The sequence below is a fragment of the Osmia bicornis genome, chromosome 10 (genome assembly GCF_907164935.1).
Source record: "Osmia bicornis bicornis chromosome 10, iOsmBic2.1, whole genome shotgun sequence".
Taxonomy (NCBI): Eukaryota; Metazoa; Arthropoda; class Insecta; order Hymenoptera; family Megachilidae; genus Osmia; species Osmia bicornis.
The window spans coordinates 10,268,681-10,286,500 of record NC_060225.1 but is presented as its reverse complement, the minus strand read 5'-3'; the positions used below and the strand labels follow the sequence as shown (position 1 = coordinate 10,286,500).

The 17,820-nt window shown below is 36.9% G+C and overlaps 1 protein-coding gene across 8 annotated transcripts; it reads left to right on the top strand.

Moving 5' to 3' along the window:
* Positions 1–12: 12 nt before the first annotated feature.
* On the top strand, positions 13–17,672 carry LOC114873449. Of its 8 annotated transcripts, none has more exons than XM_029181795.2 (18): positions 14–249; positions 7,258–7,565; positions 7,629–7,945; positions 8,141–8,359; positions 8,859–9,163; positions 9,820–9,891; positions 10,667–10,890; positions 10,975–11,072; positions 11,177–11,488; positions 11,566–11,952; positions 12,024–12,262; positions 12,332–12,612; positions 12,685–12,841; positions 12,907–13,109; positions 13,199–13,347; positions 13,417–13,728; positions 13,812–14,221; positions 14,291–17,672. In XM_029181795.2, exons 4-18 carry the CDS (start codon positions 8,246–8,248, stop codon positions 14,850–14,852), a joined length of 3,825 nt encoding a protein of 1,274 aa, XP_029037628.1. In that variant the 5' UTR covers positions 14–249; positions 7,258–7,565; positions 7,629–7,945; positions 8,141–8,245; the 3' UTR covers positions 14,853–17,672. The 8 variants fall into 8 exon arrangements, with proteins under 8 accessions (XP_029037629.1, XP_029037628.1, XP_029037624.1 ...); XM_029181791.2 differs by having other exon boundaries at positions 8,094–8,359; XM_029181793.2 differs by lacking the exon at positions 14–249 and adding an exon at positions 6,574–6,820 and having other exon boundaries at positions 8,094–8,359.
* The last annotated feature ends 148 nt before the right edge of the window (positions 17,673–17,820 follow it).

Sequence of the window (17,820 nt, the reverse complement as noted above, 5' to 3'; positions counted from 1 at the left end):
TTGAAGGGAATTTGTTAAATTCAAAGGATTTCTACTGCGCATGCGCGAATGAAAGTGGTGTCGATGTACGCGCGGTAGTTCCGGGACTTCCTGGCAGATGGCAATGTGCCGGCGCGAGCTGCAGTTCGTCGTGACCAGTTCGATAAAAATCAGTCGTTCGGAGGGGCTGTTTTGGCGTGGTGGCAGTGCTGTGATTTCTGTGACGAGTTCGTGTGCAGTGCCGCGGTAAATTATCAGTGATTAATTGCGGTGAGTACATTTTCGATTCATTCAACATTTTTTTCTTTATCTTCTTGACGTTTGATGTTGGAAATTTTTCTTACCTCGACACAAGAAAATCAGCTGTGGAACCGTGCATGTCCTGTCCCTGTAGAATGACCTAGAAAAGATTTGGCGCGTATCCTTGCAAAATTTTCGCGACTAATTTAACGAATCCCTTTACGTGATTGTTAAAAAATGTTGGATTAAATGAAGGTTAGAGTACGTTGTTTTATATGACGTTCTTGCGGGGAGCGAAGCAGCAGTTTAATTCCCCAGGTCGTTAGGGAGACGAGACCACTGAGAGAATTTAATCGAGTTTCGAGACTGTCGCTGGTCCATCGATTCATTAGCAAATTCATCTGTAAACGGTGGTCGCTTAACGACTATCCCTTGGTAGATATTAAAATAACATTTAATTTCTGAAATATTTTTCACGTAACGAAATTAAGTTCTCGGTATTTTAAATAAGATTATTTTTATTTATAATCATCTCATGTTTAATAGAAAGAAATATTCGCAATACCATTTGCAGTGTCATTTAATCATTCGCGTTAGGGTGGGGTGAAATACGAATACAAGTCACGGTTTGCCGACGATTTAATACTAATTTTAATTTCTATTACCCATAGTTTTATGAGCTGTATTTTATTTCTATAAAATTAAAGTTTCTTTCGTTAAAAGAGAAAATTAGACGAGTGTCATTTCTCTTTTCGAAAACGCGAGCGTTCGAGCGCGAAGCTTCTCTGACAGCTCCGCTTCTCGTTAAATCTGGCGAAGGTTAGCTCAACAGCATATTAATTATTCTTCGCGGCTTTTGATCGTTGATTCAGATACGATTATAACGGTGCTAATATTATCCGTTTCTTCGCCATTATTTACTTGCCGTTATAATTCTTTTACTTTCAACGAACAATTCAATTACATTAAATTGTTCTCACATTAAGAATCAACATTAACATTCAATTTTCATAGTTACTATTTTTTTCATGATTTTTTCATTGTTTCAGTTCCATAGAATTTCTGACAATTATCTAATTATTTTCATTTTTAAATTTACTATGACAATCTGAACAATTAAACAAGGTCTTAATAAATGTTTCACGCTTAATTAAAGCAGTTTTGAAGTGACCGCGAAAAGATGGCGCGCCAGGATTATTAAAACATATTTCCTTTTGCTCGGATGTTGGTATGTTTACTCAGGTTATGAGATCAAGGACGAGTAAGGTATAAAACTGGCTGTAGACAATGTTGTTCAGGGTAGTTTAGAATTGACCAATTTTTCTTTTGCTAACAAAAAGGGCGTTGTCTTTTCAAACTACGCAGGGCACTCATATTTAATACATTTTCCTATCTACAAATAAAGAAAGAAAAAGAGTTTAGATTCTGTTGCTGATTTCGTGATGACGTTTGTGTTCACCATACATTTAATATATAGATGTGCGTGTATACATGTTATATCTACTGTTCAATCGATCTCGTGCTATGCCAACGTTATCACGTGAAAACGGAATGGTGTCGTCTGGGTAAAATAACATAGAAATAAAGAAAAGAACATCCGGTATTTGTTTTTCAAATTACTTCCTACAGTATTTTTCTGCTATCGATAATTCGATATACGAATAATATCGTTATATCATCGATAATCCGATATATATCGATAATATCGTTAGTTTCGATATTTCGAGTTAGATAAATCGTTCGATATATTTTTGAATTTAATTCTATTACTGAATCAAATAATAGAGTGTTTAACAGAAATAAATGATAAATTTTGAAGCAGATAGATCGAAATAGAAAACGGAAGCCGGAAGAACCATTAATTTCACATTGAAGTAATAAATCGAATAGCGAAATTGCAGAATTTATCATCAGCCAAAGGGGTGGAGGAGGGTATATTGAATTAGGAAACTTATGTACTAGGTTTATTGCGAATTGGAAACTTGGAATTTACTGCTGACGCACCAGTCGCGTCCCGAATAAGAGCGCCTGCAGTTTATGCATCCTGCTTCACATCCTTCACGCGTCACCACAATTTGTTCTTCTTTTTTTTTTCGTTTTATGCATCGTTGATGATGTCGTTCACCACGTGTCCGTCGACCGTAACACGTGTTCCATTCCATATGATTCTTTCCTAATCATGCCTCCTGGAGATTCTGCTACATTTAAGTTTTCCTACATATCTACATAACTTTCAACCGTTAATTTTAAGTTTCTCATAAAGCTTCGATTGTAATTAACTGTAATTAATTTTCCAAAGATAGCTTCTTTCGTGTTTAATTTACAAACGCCCGGGAAGATAAAATTTCCATTTCGGCTCTCTAAATTCAACGTGTACCTCGTATCCCGGTAAATTTTGGAGCCGGCCAATTTTTTACCAGCCCAACAACAACCGAAAAGCTTGGAAGTTCGAGAGAATGACAAAATACAGACAGACGGATAGAAGCTGTGTAATTACGAGTTACAGAATTGAGGATGAAACTTTTCGAGGGAAAATAAAAATGTACAAAACGTTCTCGTGAAAATGTTTTCCAACATTCAGTCCTCTTGATTTCATAAATATACTATTTCGTAGAACTTTTACGTGATGAAATTGCGTTAGACTGTTTTACATGCAGTAACTTAATAATTTTAGCCAAGGATGCAAGGATGTATAGACGACGATTTGGGATCAGAAAATGAAGAGAAAAATCGATGGAAACAGAAACGAATGGATGAATCATGAAGTGGAAGCATTCAGAGTTGCAAAGCCTCGACTGCACGAGTTCTCCATCTTCCTCTTGGCTTTTTTTTTCTTTTTTGGAGGAATACCACGTGGTCGCTTTTGCTCCCGGGAAAATCGACGACCCCGTTGTAACCGGGAGAGAAAAAAAGCAGAAGAAAATATCGGTTTTCCCAGTGGAACGAATAGGAACCGTGGAACAGTGGAAGCGTCCGTATTTTCGCCAAGAAAACTCCGTTTTTAGAGGAAAAAATGTCCCTCAGGCTCCGCTACGAGACCTACTTAGAAGCGTGAATAATAGGAAATTCAAATAGTCTAACGGAAATTAGGAATATTAGATAGGTCGTTAGATTAATAATACTGCAAAGTAGGAAATAGAAAGCTTGAATTTTGAAGATTAACTAATTTTATAAGTCATCTAAATTTTATTTATTATTCTTAATTAGAGATTCAGTTAATCTTCGTATATTCAAGTGATTTTGGAAATTTGCATACGACCATCATTGTAATTAGTAACAAACAAGAAGGGAATACGTTGATGGTAGGTCGTATTGACATTTAGCCTCTTCATCATTTCACGCATCGTCGCTTCGACGACAACGTCGACAACGGAATGCCAGTTTTAATATTCAAAATGAACGAGCTCTTTGGCGTACCCCTTTTCGACTACATACTCTTCTTCCACCATCGATTCCACAAAATTAATACTATAACATAGTGCTTTATTTACATAGAATTATACAAAGAAAATTGACCTTTGCACGGTGTAAAACAGCGTGATATTTATACGTAACACGCGTGGTGGTAAGAAACTCGATACAGAAAGAAGAGACAGACACAAAGGGTATCAGACACCCTATAGCTGCAGAAGAGTGGTCGTCGCCCCAGCTGATTTCACGAGTCCGTACAATCTAGCGCGATTCAAAAGTGCATGCGACCCTTAGGGTGCACTTTCTCACCCTAGGCTGACATTGTCACCCAGGACCATGTTATACCGAGTGCGTGTATATCGCGCACGCGTGTTGAAGCTTACAGTTTCTATGAATCGATGGCGGTCGTATGCAAATGAAGGGGCACGATGCGACAACACGCGGAAGGATCGAGTTTATTCGAATTCGATGATGCACGACCGGAGCTCTACTTGTATTTCCTTGTCGGCTGGATTTTTCGTGTACGTAACGCGATAACCGAGCTTTGCCGGAAGCGGTCGTTTAATTCGAAACGATCCACCGGAACGCGGAAGGATCGGGTTCCTTTAAATTCGTATACGTTTCATGCGTCTGCTTTTCTTTTTTTTTTATCTATTGTTGTTTTGCGATCGTACCTAGGTAGATTATTATATTAGCGACGACGAGGAGCAGTTGTAGATCAATTTTGACCCGTATATTTTCGAAACAAGCCTCGAGAATGGCTGAACTACGACCATACACGTTTCCTCGAAACTTAATTAAAAATACTCCGCGAGTAAAGTCTCGTTAGCATCGCGTAGGAGTTAGTTAAATGGCTTCTGCGATGCGTCGCGGTGATTTCAGCATCGTCGAAGAAAGAACGTCGGTGTTTCAGTATGTTCGGACAAACAGGATCAGCCCGCTGGAAACGACACTTAAATCCAGCCTGCTCTTTCAATGTACACGTTTCGTATCTCTCTTTTTCGCAATATCACTGCCGCTGTCTGCACACACTGCATTCCGTTATGTCGTTAAGGTCCCATTATCCAATCTGCCTGGATATACATATGTGCACCTGCACCACTCCCACAGTGTCGTTAACACTCTGTCACGTTTACGTTTCGCACTCTAATCGTTCAGAGGGTAGGATTGTGATTTCAAATTTAGCCACTCATCAAAATTTTCAATTAACCAATCCTTTTACCGCTAATTGAGATTTTAGTTAGCCAAACTCGAGCTATGGTTCTGTAGGGAGAACATCGATTTCCCTGTAGGGCACATCACCTTTTGCTTTCGTTTGATAGGAGGCTGCTTACATCCCCGAGGGTATTATATCCGACGGTCGATAGCTAGGGATCGAGTTTAGGCACGCACACTCGAACACGTTTCGCTACTTATTCCACAAAAAGAGTGGACGGAAAGCTTTTTCTAGAAACGTTAATGCTGTATTTCCATTGAAAATTATTAGAAGAATTCAACGCTAGGTTTACGGGAATTTTACGAGGAAAATAAACTGGTACCAGTCATATTACAATTCGTTATTTTAGCAACAGTCCTACCGATTAAACACTTCAGACCAATCGGATAGCTACTCTTGTCTAATCAGTCGTATTCCGCTAATCACAGGGCTTGTTACTTCAGCCCTAGGTAAATGGGCCAGGTGCACCTGATAAAGCCGCCTGCATCGCGCGCATACCAGTCAGTCTGCCCTTGGGCTTCGAAGGAGGAAGGGTGTTTTTGCAAACTTTTGCTTTAGAATGAAAGACATTAGCGATTAATTAATTTTATTGGAATAGAAATAAAAGGATGATACTTCTGATAGTAAAGAAACTCGTATGTCTGGATACTCGTCGTTGAAATCATTGCTGTAGGACTGTAGGATGACGTCTTTTTAGAAGGAGAACCGACGCGACGCGTCGGTGTTAATGTTTGAAGTGGTTTTCACCCTACGGATGTATGAAAAGAAACGAGAGAGGAATCTTCCTCCCTATGCAATTCTCTTGATAATTTTTCTACTTCCGACTGTTTCGCTCGGGATGCATATTTCAACGCGAAATCGATAACATCCTTCTGTCTGGCGCTTCGGCTTTAACTATTTCATTCTATCTTCTGTCGATGCATAACAAACGCTGGAACTTGAATTAATGTATTAAAATGGGAGAGATAGAAATATGGATTCATATTGCAATTGGTCTAGCGTCGTCTTATATTTAGGATACGAAAATGAAAATGATAATGGTTCAATTTTCCAATGCACCGAAAGGCGCATTCGTAATGCTTTAATGGAACTGATAAAGAGTCACTCGAGTGGGAATGTAAAAAATTCTATTTACGATAAACGATCCCGTTTGTGTGTTTGCTGGTTATTAAAAAGCTGTTGACGATATCTGGAAGTATACGGTGGGGGTTCTTGTTCCTTTGGCAAAGTCGAGTAATCGTTGGCCGGATAACGAGCACCAATGCTCCAGATTGAGAGGAATCGTTATTGGAAATATCCCGGCTCCCCCTTTGCATTTCCTATCGAGTGTGACCCGTATTCGCAGCACCAGCAGATTCTCTCTTCCGCTACACTCTTTCTTGATGTGTCTCAGTCGTCTGAAGGAAGCATTGTTTATCTATGGGCTTGGATGAGTTTCAGAATTTTAGAATTTGGAAATTTAAAAATGTTAGAGGGACCAAACCACCCCAACATTTTCCAAACTCAAACGTTGCACAAGGTGATGCAGTTGAACTGCAATGAGACTAGAGAACTCGACAATGGAGTGTACTTCTCTCTTTTATGTACCTGCTGCATAAACTTATGTACACGTTTCGTCTATGTATACTTTGTCACGTGTTTTTTTTTTTTATGCACTTGCGGTGCATACGCATGCAGTTCCCTGCCGCGTTACACCACGTTTCTTGTAATTTTATGCACCGTGACGTTGGTCTCTGATTTAATGGAAAACAAAGAAGCTCGTGATTCTCGTTCATCGCGTTTATTTTGCAAACTTATAAATGATAACCGCGATTGATCCATTTATTTTCTATTAAGAATATCGATGGATCGTTTATACATTCGTTTTTATCATACTTGAAATCACGTCAGACTTTTGTTAGTGTTGATGGGTTAGAGTCAGCACGGAGCTTCGCCAGGAAAGAATATTTACGACTTCGCTCGAATGCGTTCCAAGTAGGTTGGCGAGCGCTGGCTTTTGACCCACTTCAAAAGCTTGCAAGCTCTGGTAACCTTAAAACACTGCTGCTATTCCAGTCTGTGCTTGTAATACACGTAGCACGTTGCTCGATCGTTGCTTTCAACATGCGATTCGTGCGAGGAAAAATCTTGATCGCTAGAGTACCATCAAGCTCGCTAAACGGCTAATTTCATCGATATCGGTATTCACAAAAAGGGTTTCTTAATTTCTTCGTAGGTTGACCCCCTTCTAATCCCCCCAAGTTTAAAAATTTGAATAAATCAATGCTCCGAACAGGTCGTATATCATTTTCGACTTCATTGCAGTTCGTGACTGCAACTCGCTCGAGCGAGGTGTCCCAGAAATTGCTTTGAGATCGATCTCTTATTCGAATAGAAATTTAATATAACCACCTGTCGTTTCTTTTCCTCAGGGTGTATCAACCTACGTAGATCGTTTTAAACGACAGGAAGCTCGTGGCATTCAGATGATTTCCAGGCTTACGGTGATATCGTTGTTCCAACGGGAAACGTGAGACGTTGGTACTCTGCCAGCAGAGAACAATACGAGGTCCCTCCTAAGGATCTTTTCTTGGCACAAAAGAATGATACTTCTGGATAATTACGATGCGTAATTACGAGCTCAGCTCTCTCACCTGAGATTCTCCGATATTTTTAACACCGAATAGAGCACCGTAATTGTAATTCCTGTTGATAAGAGTAGAGTCAAGGGTACGCTTAGGTAGGTGGTGATATAAGGCTGTAATCGGGAAATTATTGAAAATACTATTGTTTTATTTTTCAGTAAAAGCTTTCTATTCCTCGCCTTGTTTCTTCTTAAAAAAAAAAAAAGGAAGGAAAGAATGGGAAACCTCGTTTCACGTAAAAGTAGATTTTATTCAACGCACATGTCGGTTAGCCAGAGCGGACAAGAAATGGAATGCTCAGAATGTTAATCGTATAATGGGGTATAATCGGTTAATGGGAGTCTGCATTCAGTCGAAGCCTCCATACGTGCTGGATGATGATGCTCCTCTTTTTTAAAACCCTACTCCGTTTACTGTGGAAGATATTTATTTGAGCATCCAGTTAAATGCTTCAGCGTTTCTACATGAACACATTGTAAGCGAAGGGCGTAGATCTACGGGGCCTGAAACTTGATAATTTTATAAATTTGTGATAGACTTTGACAAATCCTGTTAAGTTACCACGTGTTTACTTTAAAAATTCAATGTTTCCAATTAATATTGATTATTTGTAATGTTTGTAGGATCAAGGATAGAGCGAATAAGACTAAGGATAAATTGAATTGTGCAGAGCGTGGAATGATAAATGGTGGCTACCAGCAGCATGGTGTATGAAGAGATAGTAGGAATACGGGGCAGCTGACCCCAGCCGCCGCGCACGCTTTTCACGCGCGAGATGCCCCACAATTTGAACTCAGCTTCCGTCAACTCCGCCAACACGGGACCGAATCACCAGCCCTACAATCACCAGCCTTATCATCGACCCAACGGAGATGGACTCCAGCCAGAGGTATTGTCCCTCGTGTCCCTTAGAGATTCTAATGAAAATTCCATCAACATTTCTCAACGATCAACCGAGCGGGAGAGAGATCCTCATATGCGTGCCTGCTTTTCAACAGACTCGAAGAATGAACCCGTTGTTCGTCGATCGAGGTCTATCTTATGAAAGAGATCCTTTAATCGTTGTCCTTGTGACGGAGAATTTAAAAAAGGGTATTTTTTTTTGAGAGAGAGTCAAATTGTAATATGTCATTTCGTTGGAAAGTTTTAGTTTCTGTTCTGTAAAAGAGAAACAATCTCTTTTGTAACGGTTCATTGTTAATTATTCATTAGGCATGCATAGCACAGCGTTTCTAGAGCATAAAAAATAATTGGTTTAGTCTCATTCTTTGAAATTGGTAAGTGTACAGAGTGATCACAGAAGATTTATCTCGGTACTCATTAGAAATCCAGACGTACAATTAATCGCCGCAAGAAAAAGATGAAATTAAAAAGAATTGTATTCGCAGAAAGAGCCGGTGGAATTCGACACGTCGCATCTGCGGGGTGCACCGGCTGAAGTCGAGGCATTGGTGCATAATATCAAGGAGGTTGCGCAACAGTTCCTCTACCACTGGAGAACATTCCCCATCGTTCTTCCTCCTCCGTTGTCCACGTGCACGGAGGGCGAAGACACTCTTGCTAGGAAGAAACACCACCTTAGGGACTTGTTTGTAGCACCCAGCTTTGACGAGCTTGATTCAGTCGCCGTGGATAGCAAGGGTGAACCTAGGAGGTTGACCAAGAAGCAGTTGGAGAGCATCAGTAAACGGGGGTAGGTATTCTGGATTAATTTCATTCGAGTATTCTTCTCTCTATCTTTGTAGGTAGATGTAGTATCAGAATTCTTAAGCTCTCTTCAGTGTAATCGAGCAGTTGCAATGTGTGAATGATTGGAAAAAAATTATTAATTGTAACTTTATTGTATTGGGTATTGATTAATGGAACTGTATATTTTTTTCAGATCATTTGATGGTACGTTTCAAGACCAGTCATTCATAATCATTGCAACTCATAGATCAATGACATTGATGTTTGAACTACAAGCGCTTCGAGACATAGTAAAACACGAGAAATAGTAATTGTATCCCTTAGAATTAGATATTAGACATATTTGAGCACAGCGTACGAATAATTGCGAATATACATTTATCCACTAACGTGTACAAGGCTTAAGATAAAAAAATGCCTTTTCTTAGGGTACAGGGAACGCACTTGCATTAGAAGCATTTCTCGTCCAATGAAATTCTTCATTTTCTTATTATCTATGCTGAATCATTGAATCCTCAATTGGCGTCAACCGTGGTATTAAAAATATATATATATATATATTAGCTTCCAATAAGTAAAAGCAGTACCCTGAATTGTTGTCTGGTTTTCGAACACACGATGAACGTTGTGTCTGATATTTTCTAACAATTTGTTGTAAAGCTTTCAGAAGGAGAAGTACGGAAAACCGAAGAAGCTGAATGCCACTCAATTGGAGAGCATTCGAAGATGCGGGTATGTCACACACGTACACACGTCGACACATGCACACAAAATTCACCCAAAAGAATTAATTATCGATACCACGCCTTGTACAATAACTTAGGATCATTCTTCACAATTTCAACGATCAGAGAAACGATTATTCTCCCTTTTGAAACTGTAAACAGGACACGAAACAGCATGATGATCCTCGAAATTATTTTCCATCGCATCATTAAATGTGTAAATCATTGTCAACAGAAAATTATTATGGTTTAATTTATGCAGAGGTTTCACAAACTCAGTGCAGCTTCTAACAAATATGTAATAATTATTACACCGCATGAATGTAACACAATCTAAGTTGTTAGAGTACATTTTAATGGTGTAGGTTGTCTTTTTTTGTACCCACAACATTAGTGTGCTTGTATTATAGCAATCAATCCCTTTTAGTAGCTTTGGCACCATGAAAACAGGGTAGAAAAGGTAACGAATCGACAGATTGCAATAATCTACAGATTTCCTGTCATCGAAACAGATTTTCATATATTTTTCAGGATATTTTTGTTAATAACATATTCCACGAAAGATGTTCCTCTTAATCCTTTGACTGTAACACGCTCACTGTAAATAGTTAAGAAGTAAACCTTTCCACGGTCAAAGGATTAATGAAATTTATATTTTCAAGTATTCCATGGAACATGTTACTGTTTCGTTTACAATAAGTAGACGTTCACGTTCTGTTTCTGGACCCCTTTCACCCTTTTACCCCAAGATTAGTAATTCTAACACAAGACTGACCTTTCAGGGAGTTCGAAGTGGATTCCATCAATTTTACTGGACAAACGCACCGATGGCGATTGAGTGGACTTCTTCAACGTGGACGAGACAGAAGGAGAGATGCGTTACTTCGAGATCTTGCTTTGGCAACCAGGTTTCTTGTCGTTACAGCCAAAGCTAGACTGGTCTCTCATTGTTTCAGCGTTTCTCAATCTTTAAAGGCATTGCTAACAGGACTCTTACGGCTTCTTGGTAAAAAACCATTGAATATCCTTGAGATTTATAATACTCTTCGCATTTTCTGATTTAATGTATGTTCCTTCCTTTTTTAATTAGATATAGTAATTGGCGTGCCCTCGCTTCAGGCACACAATTTAGATGCCAAAATCAAGGAAGAGAGGTGTCGATACTTGGTCGCTGAACTGGTGTGCAGGGTAAACTTATTTTACAATGATCACTGAGGAGATAATGGACGTTGAGTGGTTTCAATTCTTCAGGTGACAACTTACAAAAATATATATATATATACATTTTTCAGCCGGAGTACGAAGACTCGTTGGAGCTTCTGTGCGGTTTCGTCCGGAAACAGCTTCGACGAGCCACTATGGAGAAATTCGAAGTTGAAAGAGAACTGTCGCAGCTGTTGCCAATCCCGGTTCCTTTCGTGTTTGGAACGCCTGGCGGAGCAGTGGTTGATCTTAGATTATTTAGCAAAGACATTATCAGAAAAGTTTTACCGATTCTAGTTTCTATTTTGGAGAGAGAGACACGAGGCTGGTTTCTTCATTTCAGAGAAAGACTGATATCAGAATTGAGAGCTCGAAAAAAGCCGGATGAAGAAATTGAAAGAGTAGGAAGAGTTTGACAATAATTAAATCCATTCACCATTCAGTATTATACATATTTATTGCGAGCAATGAATTTTAGGAAGTCAACGAAGCTGTTATGAGAGAGTACCTGCAAAGGGTTTTCTCTAATATTTTGTCGCACCCTGACATACTCGATCTCGGGAACGGAATCGCTCAACTTTTAGTTCAACAAGCGCAATCCGTCGTATTGATGCATCGAGCTATAGAAACGGTGCAGCGTAAATTACTGCAGACTAAAGAATCACTGAGACGTCATATGGAAGACGAGCATCCAGTTCTTTCACGAATAGAACCTTGGATGCGTGACAGGATGAGAGAGGTCGAGGAAAAGTTTATAGAAGAATGCGAATGGAGTGCCCACGAAGAAGCCCTTACACTGTGTACTCATCAAAATTTGCAACAAACGGTTTACTTTCTTAATCGTGATTTGACGTTCATGAAGGAGGTACATTAAATTAAAAATACCTTCTCTTTTTTATTATGTTTCCTTTGCTCGTAATGTGTATTCTTGTTTAGAGAGAGCCAGTTTTGTTGAAAGAATTGCGAAAAGTAAAAACCCCAACCAGGAGCTTCCAATGGCCGACTCAAATATGGCTTCCAAAAAATTGGATCGTCAGGCGTAATTTCCAAGGCCAGTCTGAGATCATACCAACGGTGCTGAGCAATACTCCGACATCTATTACGACGCCTCGAGCTGATCCAAGTCAACCAGTCTTCTTAGTCGAACGAGAAATCGTGCATACAACGACAACAAGGTATATTGCAATAAAATAATTGTACTTAACACTATGATAAAGTTAATTCATTGTAAAACGTTTGCGTAGGTGGCCTATGTGGCGTTGGATCAATTATGTTGCTAGAACATGGTGTTGGACTTGGAATGCAATGTTCTTATTAGGTGTAGCTGTACCATGGTGTAGTCCAGTTTCCATACGAGCTTTGTTGCTCGTGCAACCCTTCACCCCTGATCTAGAATTGAGTCAACTGAATGGAACTTTATTCCCCAGAAAATCCTCTCAAATGCCCACACTTTGTTCTCGTTTAATCGCTCTTTGGAGACATATTAGCAAGAGTCGAACACATTTTGAAACTGAACCGGATACTGGTAAATTTCTTACAATTCATAATCTATATAATTACTCGTTTGTTTGTTTGTTAACTTGCTTTTTTCTGGTAGGATTTATTGGAAAAGGAATGACGAGGCATTTAAACAGGTTATGGAATTATGGCGTAAAAGGACTCCTAGGAACACTGATCATATTATTTGTTTTTCCTATTGTGTGTATAGTTACCAGTTTAGGATCACTCCTCATTGCACTTACCGCGGTTTTGTGGTACGTGAATCGTGTTACATACTTTATTCATTGTGAAATACTGATTGCTTGTTAAAATATTTTAGGATGCCTTTGATTACTTTGGCACTGCACGCATTCATGGCGCTCATCATGGATTTGGATAGTCCAGAACCAAGTAGAAATCGGTACTTGGTCATTATGGAAGCATTAGTTTGGAATATTGGTATACAAGGGTGTCTGCAACCGCTCGCAGCATTAATTGTAGCTATTACTTTTTGCCCCATCATTTCTTTTGTGATACTTACAGGTATGAATTCTTCTCTATAATCACGTTGATTTAGTGTGTAGTATATGTAAGTTCAGTAAAAATCATGCAAGATATAACGTTACATGTAGTTGCTGTGATACGTTATTGGATTAGAGTGGTCTGGGACACGACTATGTTCCATTTAGTAATAAAGAACAGAGGTCGTATTCCCGCCAGTGATAGTTTTGTGGTTAAAAGAATAGCTGGACCAGGGTTAACATCTGATTATTACTATCAAGTATGTATTACACGTTGTAAGCTAAAATAATCTTAGAACTAAGTGAGTATATCTCATTGTTGATTATAGATTAGACCTGAACAAGCATTAGCTGCGTTCGAAGCTAAACTAGAGCTAGACGAATTGCTAGCATTCCAGCAAGAAACTGAACGATTAATTACCCAACCTCAAAGAGATTTTACTCAATTCGTGGAGGCGTGTTTCGGCCCGTTTGCTGCTAGCCTTGCCAAAACAAAAGATCCGTACAAATCGCTTGAAAAGGAAGCCAAAGATCTGATCGCTGTATTACACGAGAAATTAGATAGACGTAGGAAAAATTTACAAACTGGTCTTGGAATGGTTGTGAGAAGTAAAATAAAATTGACCACCTTTGATTTGAAAGTAATTGTTTATCGAACGGTGTATTGATTCTTTACAATTTCTTTGTAATATTAAATGTACTAACATATGTTAATGATACATAGGTGGTGATACAACAGGGGGCTCTCATGTTAGAACGCCTTTATCCTACCCACGTGTTCGCCAGACTGACAGGAAACGAAGAAGATTTCTGGGAAAACAAAGGTTTAAGTGTCGGTGACTGGGCCGGTTTGGCTGGACTTATGTATGCAGATATTTTTAGTTTAAATTTTCTTCAACCCCTTGATGACGCAGACACAAAGTTCAGGCTAGAACCTCATCCTGGTGTCGACCTGTCGCGTTACACCGACATGGTTCACAGTACTGAACTAGGTGGTACCAACGGGCCAGATTTACTCGGGGCCGTTTATGCACCACGTGGAAATATACAAGTTTACAGCCCTTACTTAGAAGTTTCAGCTTTTAATCCACGGGTTAAACAAACCAGTAATAGTAGAAAATCTGATAAACGATGGTAAACAATGTTTTGAGTAGCATCGTCGATACATCTTCAACATTTTATGGAAAATTATTTATTTTCCAGTGATACTGGAGGACTTCTGACGTCAACGAAAATTAGAAGACGCACAACATCATCAAATGGTACGACGGAAGCACGTTGGCAGCCATGGAAACGACAGATTCGTCCTTACAGTGCTGAGAAGTTGCTTATTCCACTTCCTATTCCACATCCAGCTCATATAGCTGTTACCATTCACAATCGTGATTCTGAAAATCCGATTCCACTTGATTCTGAACTTTGTCAGAATATATTGAAAGCAATTGAAGAATCTCCCGGTGAAATGTCTAGCGAATACGTTAGTCGTTACAGAGGAGCTGCGGATTCTAGTTTCGATTCGGTAGCTTCTCATTCTTCAGTTTCTATCGAAACTGGCCTAGACAAAGATAACGAAACGCAAGAAACCACGAATACAGAGAAAGAAGGTGAAACGTATCATTGGACGTTATCGAATTGGGGCGGTGGTATGACCAGAAGAAGAAACAATTCTGGATCTGTAAAAGTCGATCTAGCATCTCCAGAAGACGTTACTCTGGACACCGATACCACCAGAGTGATGTTCAGTACGTACGGAACAACTGTTTGAATTAAATTTACTTATAACACCAGGTAAATATACTATACATAATAGGTGCGAGTAGAAACGAATAACTATTATAAAATGGAAACCAGTGTAAGTTTAGTTGACATCTTTCGTCGAAACGATAAATTTGCATTTATTTGTTTGACTTCTATTCTTGTTGTGAGATAGATCAAGTCAAATTTCCTACTTACGAAACCTACTTTCATTTAAATTTCTGAAATTCATTTTATCAACATCGTTTTTAGGTACAATTTAATTACACTCGAGAATGTATTATATTCAACAGCTATGAACAAATTTTTTAATTTTTTTCTAGGGATAGTAATATCTTAGAGTTTTAATATGCATCGTATTGGAATGTGGCACAAAATGCGTAAAAATATATCAAAATTTTACTAGATAAAATCAAGCATAAGAAAAACATTTATTACATATTTAGTAAAGCTTACATTAATTTACATATTGTTATGTATACCTGATCAATATACTGATATCGATTTCACCGCAGTAGCATGTTATATTTTCTGTCTTGATCTTTGAATTGATCTTTGATTAATTTATAATTAATCAGTGATTACCATTTAAAGTATTCATTCGTACGAAAATTACATAAAAACTCATGGTTGATAATAATGATAAGTATAGAATGCTCATCTGCGAAGTCTGGGATGTCATTACCGATTCATAACTTTTATGTATACAGATTATAAAGCAGAAGAAATAATTAGAATTTTAGCATATAAATGGCAAACACCATTCTAAAAAAGCCTCTTCAAATCTACGTTAAAAAAATTATACAACATTCTTATTGATATATTGTATATAGGTAGTTAATTGTATAAATAAACTTGTTAATGTAATAATATTTCAAAGACATTTTCTTGTTGTTTACGCTAAAGGCCATTTAAATGAATATGTAAAAGTTTGCTCTCTTTCAATATCTACATAATTCATGAAAGATAAAGTCGTAAGGTTATTTCACTCTACAAAACATTTATAAAAATTTCATGCTGCCGGTATATCATATAATCTGACAGTAATTCATTAACTCCAGTTACAGTTAATTTGCACTATTTTGTAATATACATATACAAACACCAATGAACGAATTCTTATGATAATTAGGATTATTAACTATCAAATTTTCATTTGATTTTAAAATTAAATTACAAATGTAACAATGACCTCTTTAATTGAATGAAATATTTTAGTCATTGTAAACATTCTCCTGATTATTGTTTAACTGTATTCTTCGTTGTTTTTAATCCTAATATTGTTGATATATATATAAGTTAATTATACTATGTATTTCTATTGTAAAAGTAGTGCAAGATTCGAAATTCAACTATAACGAATAATGTCTTCTATACATATATTGAAAGTGTTGAGACATACTATGAAAGTGAAAAATTTCAATAATATAAAAAGAACGTTATACAATCTTGAAATTTATAATAATTAAAATCGCACAATATATATTAATACCAGTTGTAATGTTTTGCCGAAATTATTTGTTTAAATTCTATGTCTCAATACAATTGAAAAATACATTATACAGAATAATAATTAATCAGAATTTTAAAAAGTATTAAATAAAATCCGATGAAAATCTTTATGATAGATATTTAAATCTAGATGTCGTAAAACATAGAAACGTTAAGCGATAAAACGATTATACAACTTTTTGACCAGTCTTTGTTTGCTGTCAAATTAAATAATAGTTAAGGAACTAAGCGCTCCATTTTTTAAAGAAAAGGCACATTTTTAAAATTGCCTTGGAATTTACTACTGTAACATACATATAAGTCCATCCAAGAGAGAACATCCAATGAAAATACTGTTATAGTTCTCAATAACTATACAGTTAATTAATAATTGCATAATATCCATCCAAGGAGTGCTCAAAATTAGTGCAAACCTAAGTATATCTGATGGCAAACAGAATGATGCAATATGTAAAAGTAAACAGCTTATGTTAACGAGAAAATACACTGGATATAACAGTTCTTGTGTTATATAATTCAGGATTAATTGAATAACAATGAACAAATGTTTGTGTAATTCACATGTTTTGTAAATTTTATTTTTTAACGTTAAAAGTAATGATTATGATTGTTAATTCTTTGAAACATAATTTTAAAAGATAACTGCTGTTAATAACTTTCTGCTCCATAAATAAAATATATACATATAAATATATACCATTTTTTCAGTGGCAATATAAACATTAATCTTAGAAATTATAATCTAAATGTTTCAAAGGATTATCCATGATTACAAAGATAAGTCTAAGGAAAAAAACAGAACAAAATACTCAAATATTATTTCTTATGAAAAGAGAATGATGCATGATGAAAAGGAATCAGTAGTGTGTATTATTATAAATCTACCAATTGTAGGAATTATTGTATCATGAATGTAGCATTAATCAAACATGCATACGTACAAACCAAATGTGTATTATTTTCATATACTGTAAAGACATTATATTTTTATCAGTCTGATGAATGGTTCACATTTAGTTTGTGTCTAGGTATGTTAGCGTACAAGACTTTCTTTAAATACACAGTAGACAATTGTACAAAGTCAAATAAGTTGTAAACTAATATACATTTGCAATATTATTGAAACCAGCAACAAACTTAAAGTCATAACTATAGTTATAAATTTACATAGAAACTGAAATTTAATTTCAAATACATTATTTAGGATTGTCATGCTATTGCTCCTATTTGACATAAATTTTGTTTTTAACAAATTTTATTGAACTTTAAGCTGTACAAAAGTATGATTGCGTAATATAAGAGTATTTGCATAATGTAACAGTAAGAACATTTCTTTAAAATTCATCACAATATTTTATTTGTAGGGATTATATTTCATTGCAGATTTTTATTTATAATACAATTAAATTGTGTCCTTATCAACTATACATTTGAAATGATTGTATGTAGACATTTTCCTTAACATT

Coding starts and splice junctions, on each gene's coding strand:
- LOC114873449 (XM_029181794.2), top strand. CDS start 8,246: ATGCCCCACAATTTGAACTCAGCTTCCGTCAACTCCGCCAACACGGGA. Junction 9,164..9,819: donor GAGAGCATCAGTAAACGGGG/GTAGGTATTCTG, acceptor TTTGTTGTAAAG/CTTTCAGAAGGAGAAGTACG. Junction 9,892..10,666: donor GAGAGCATTCGAAGATGCGG/GTATGTCACACA, acceptor CTGACCTTTCAG/GGAGTTCGAAGTGGATTCCA.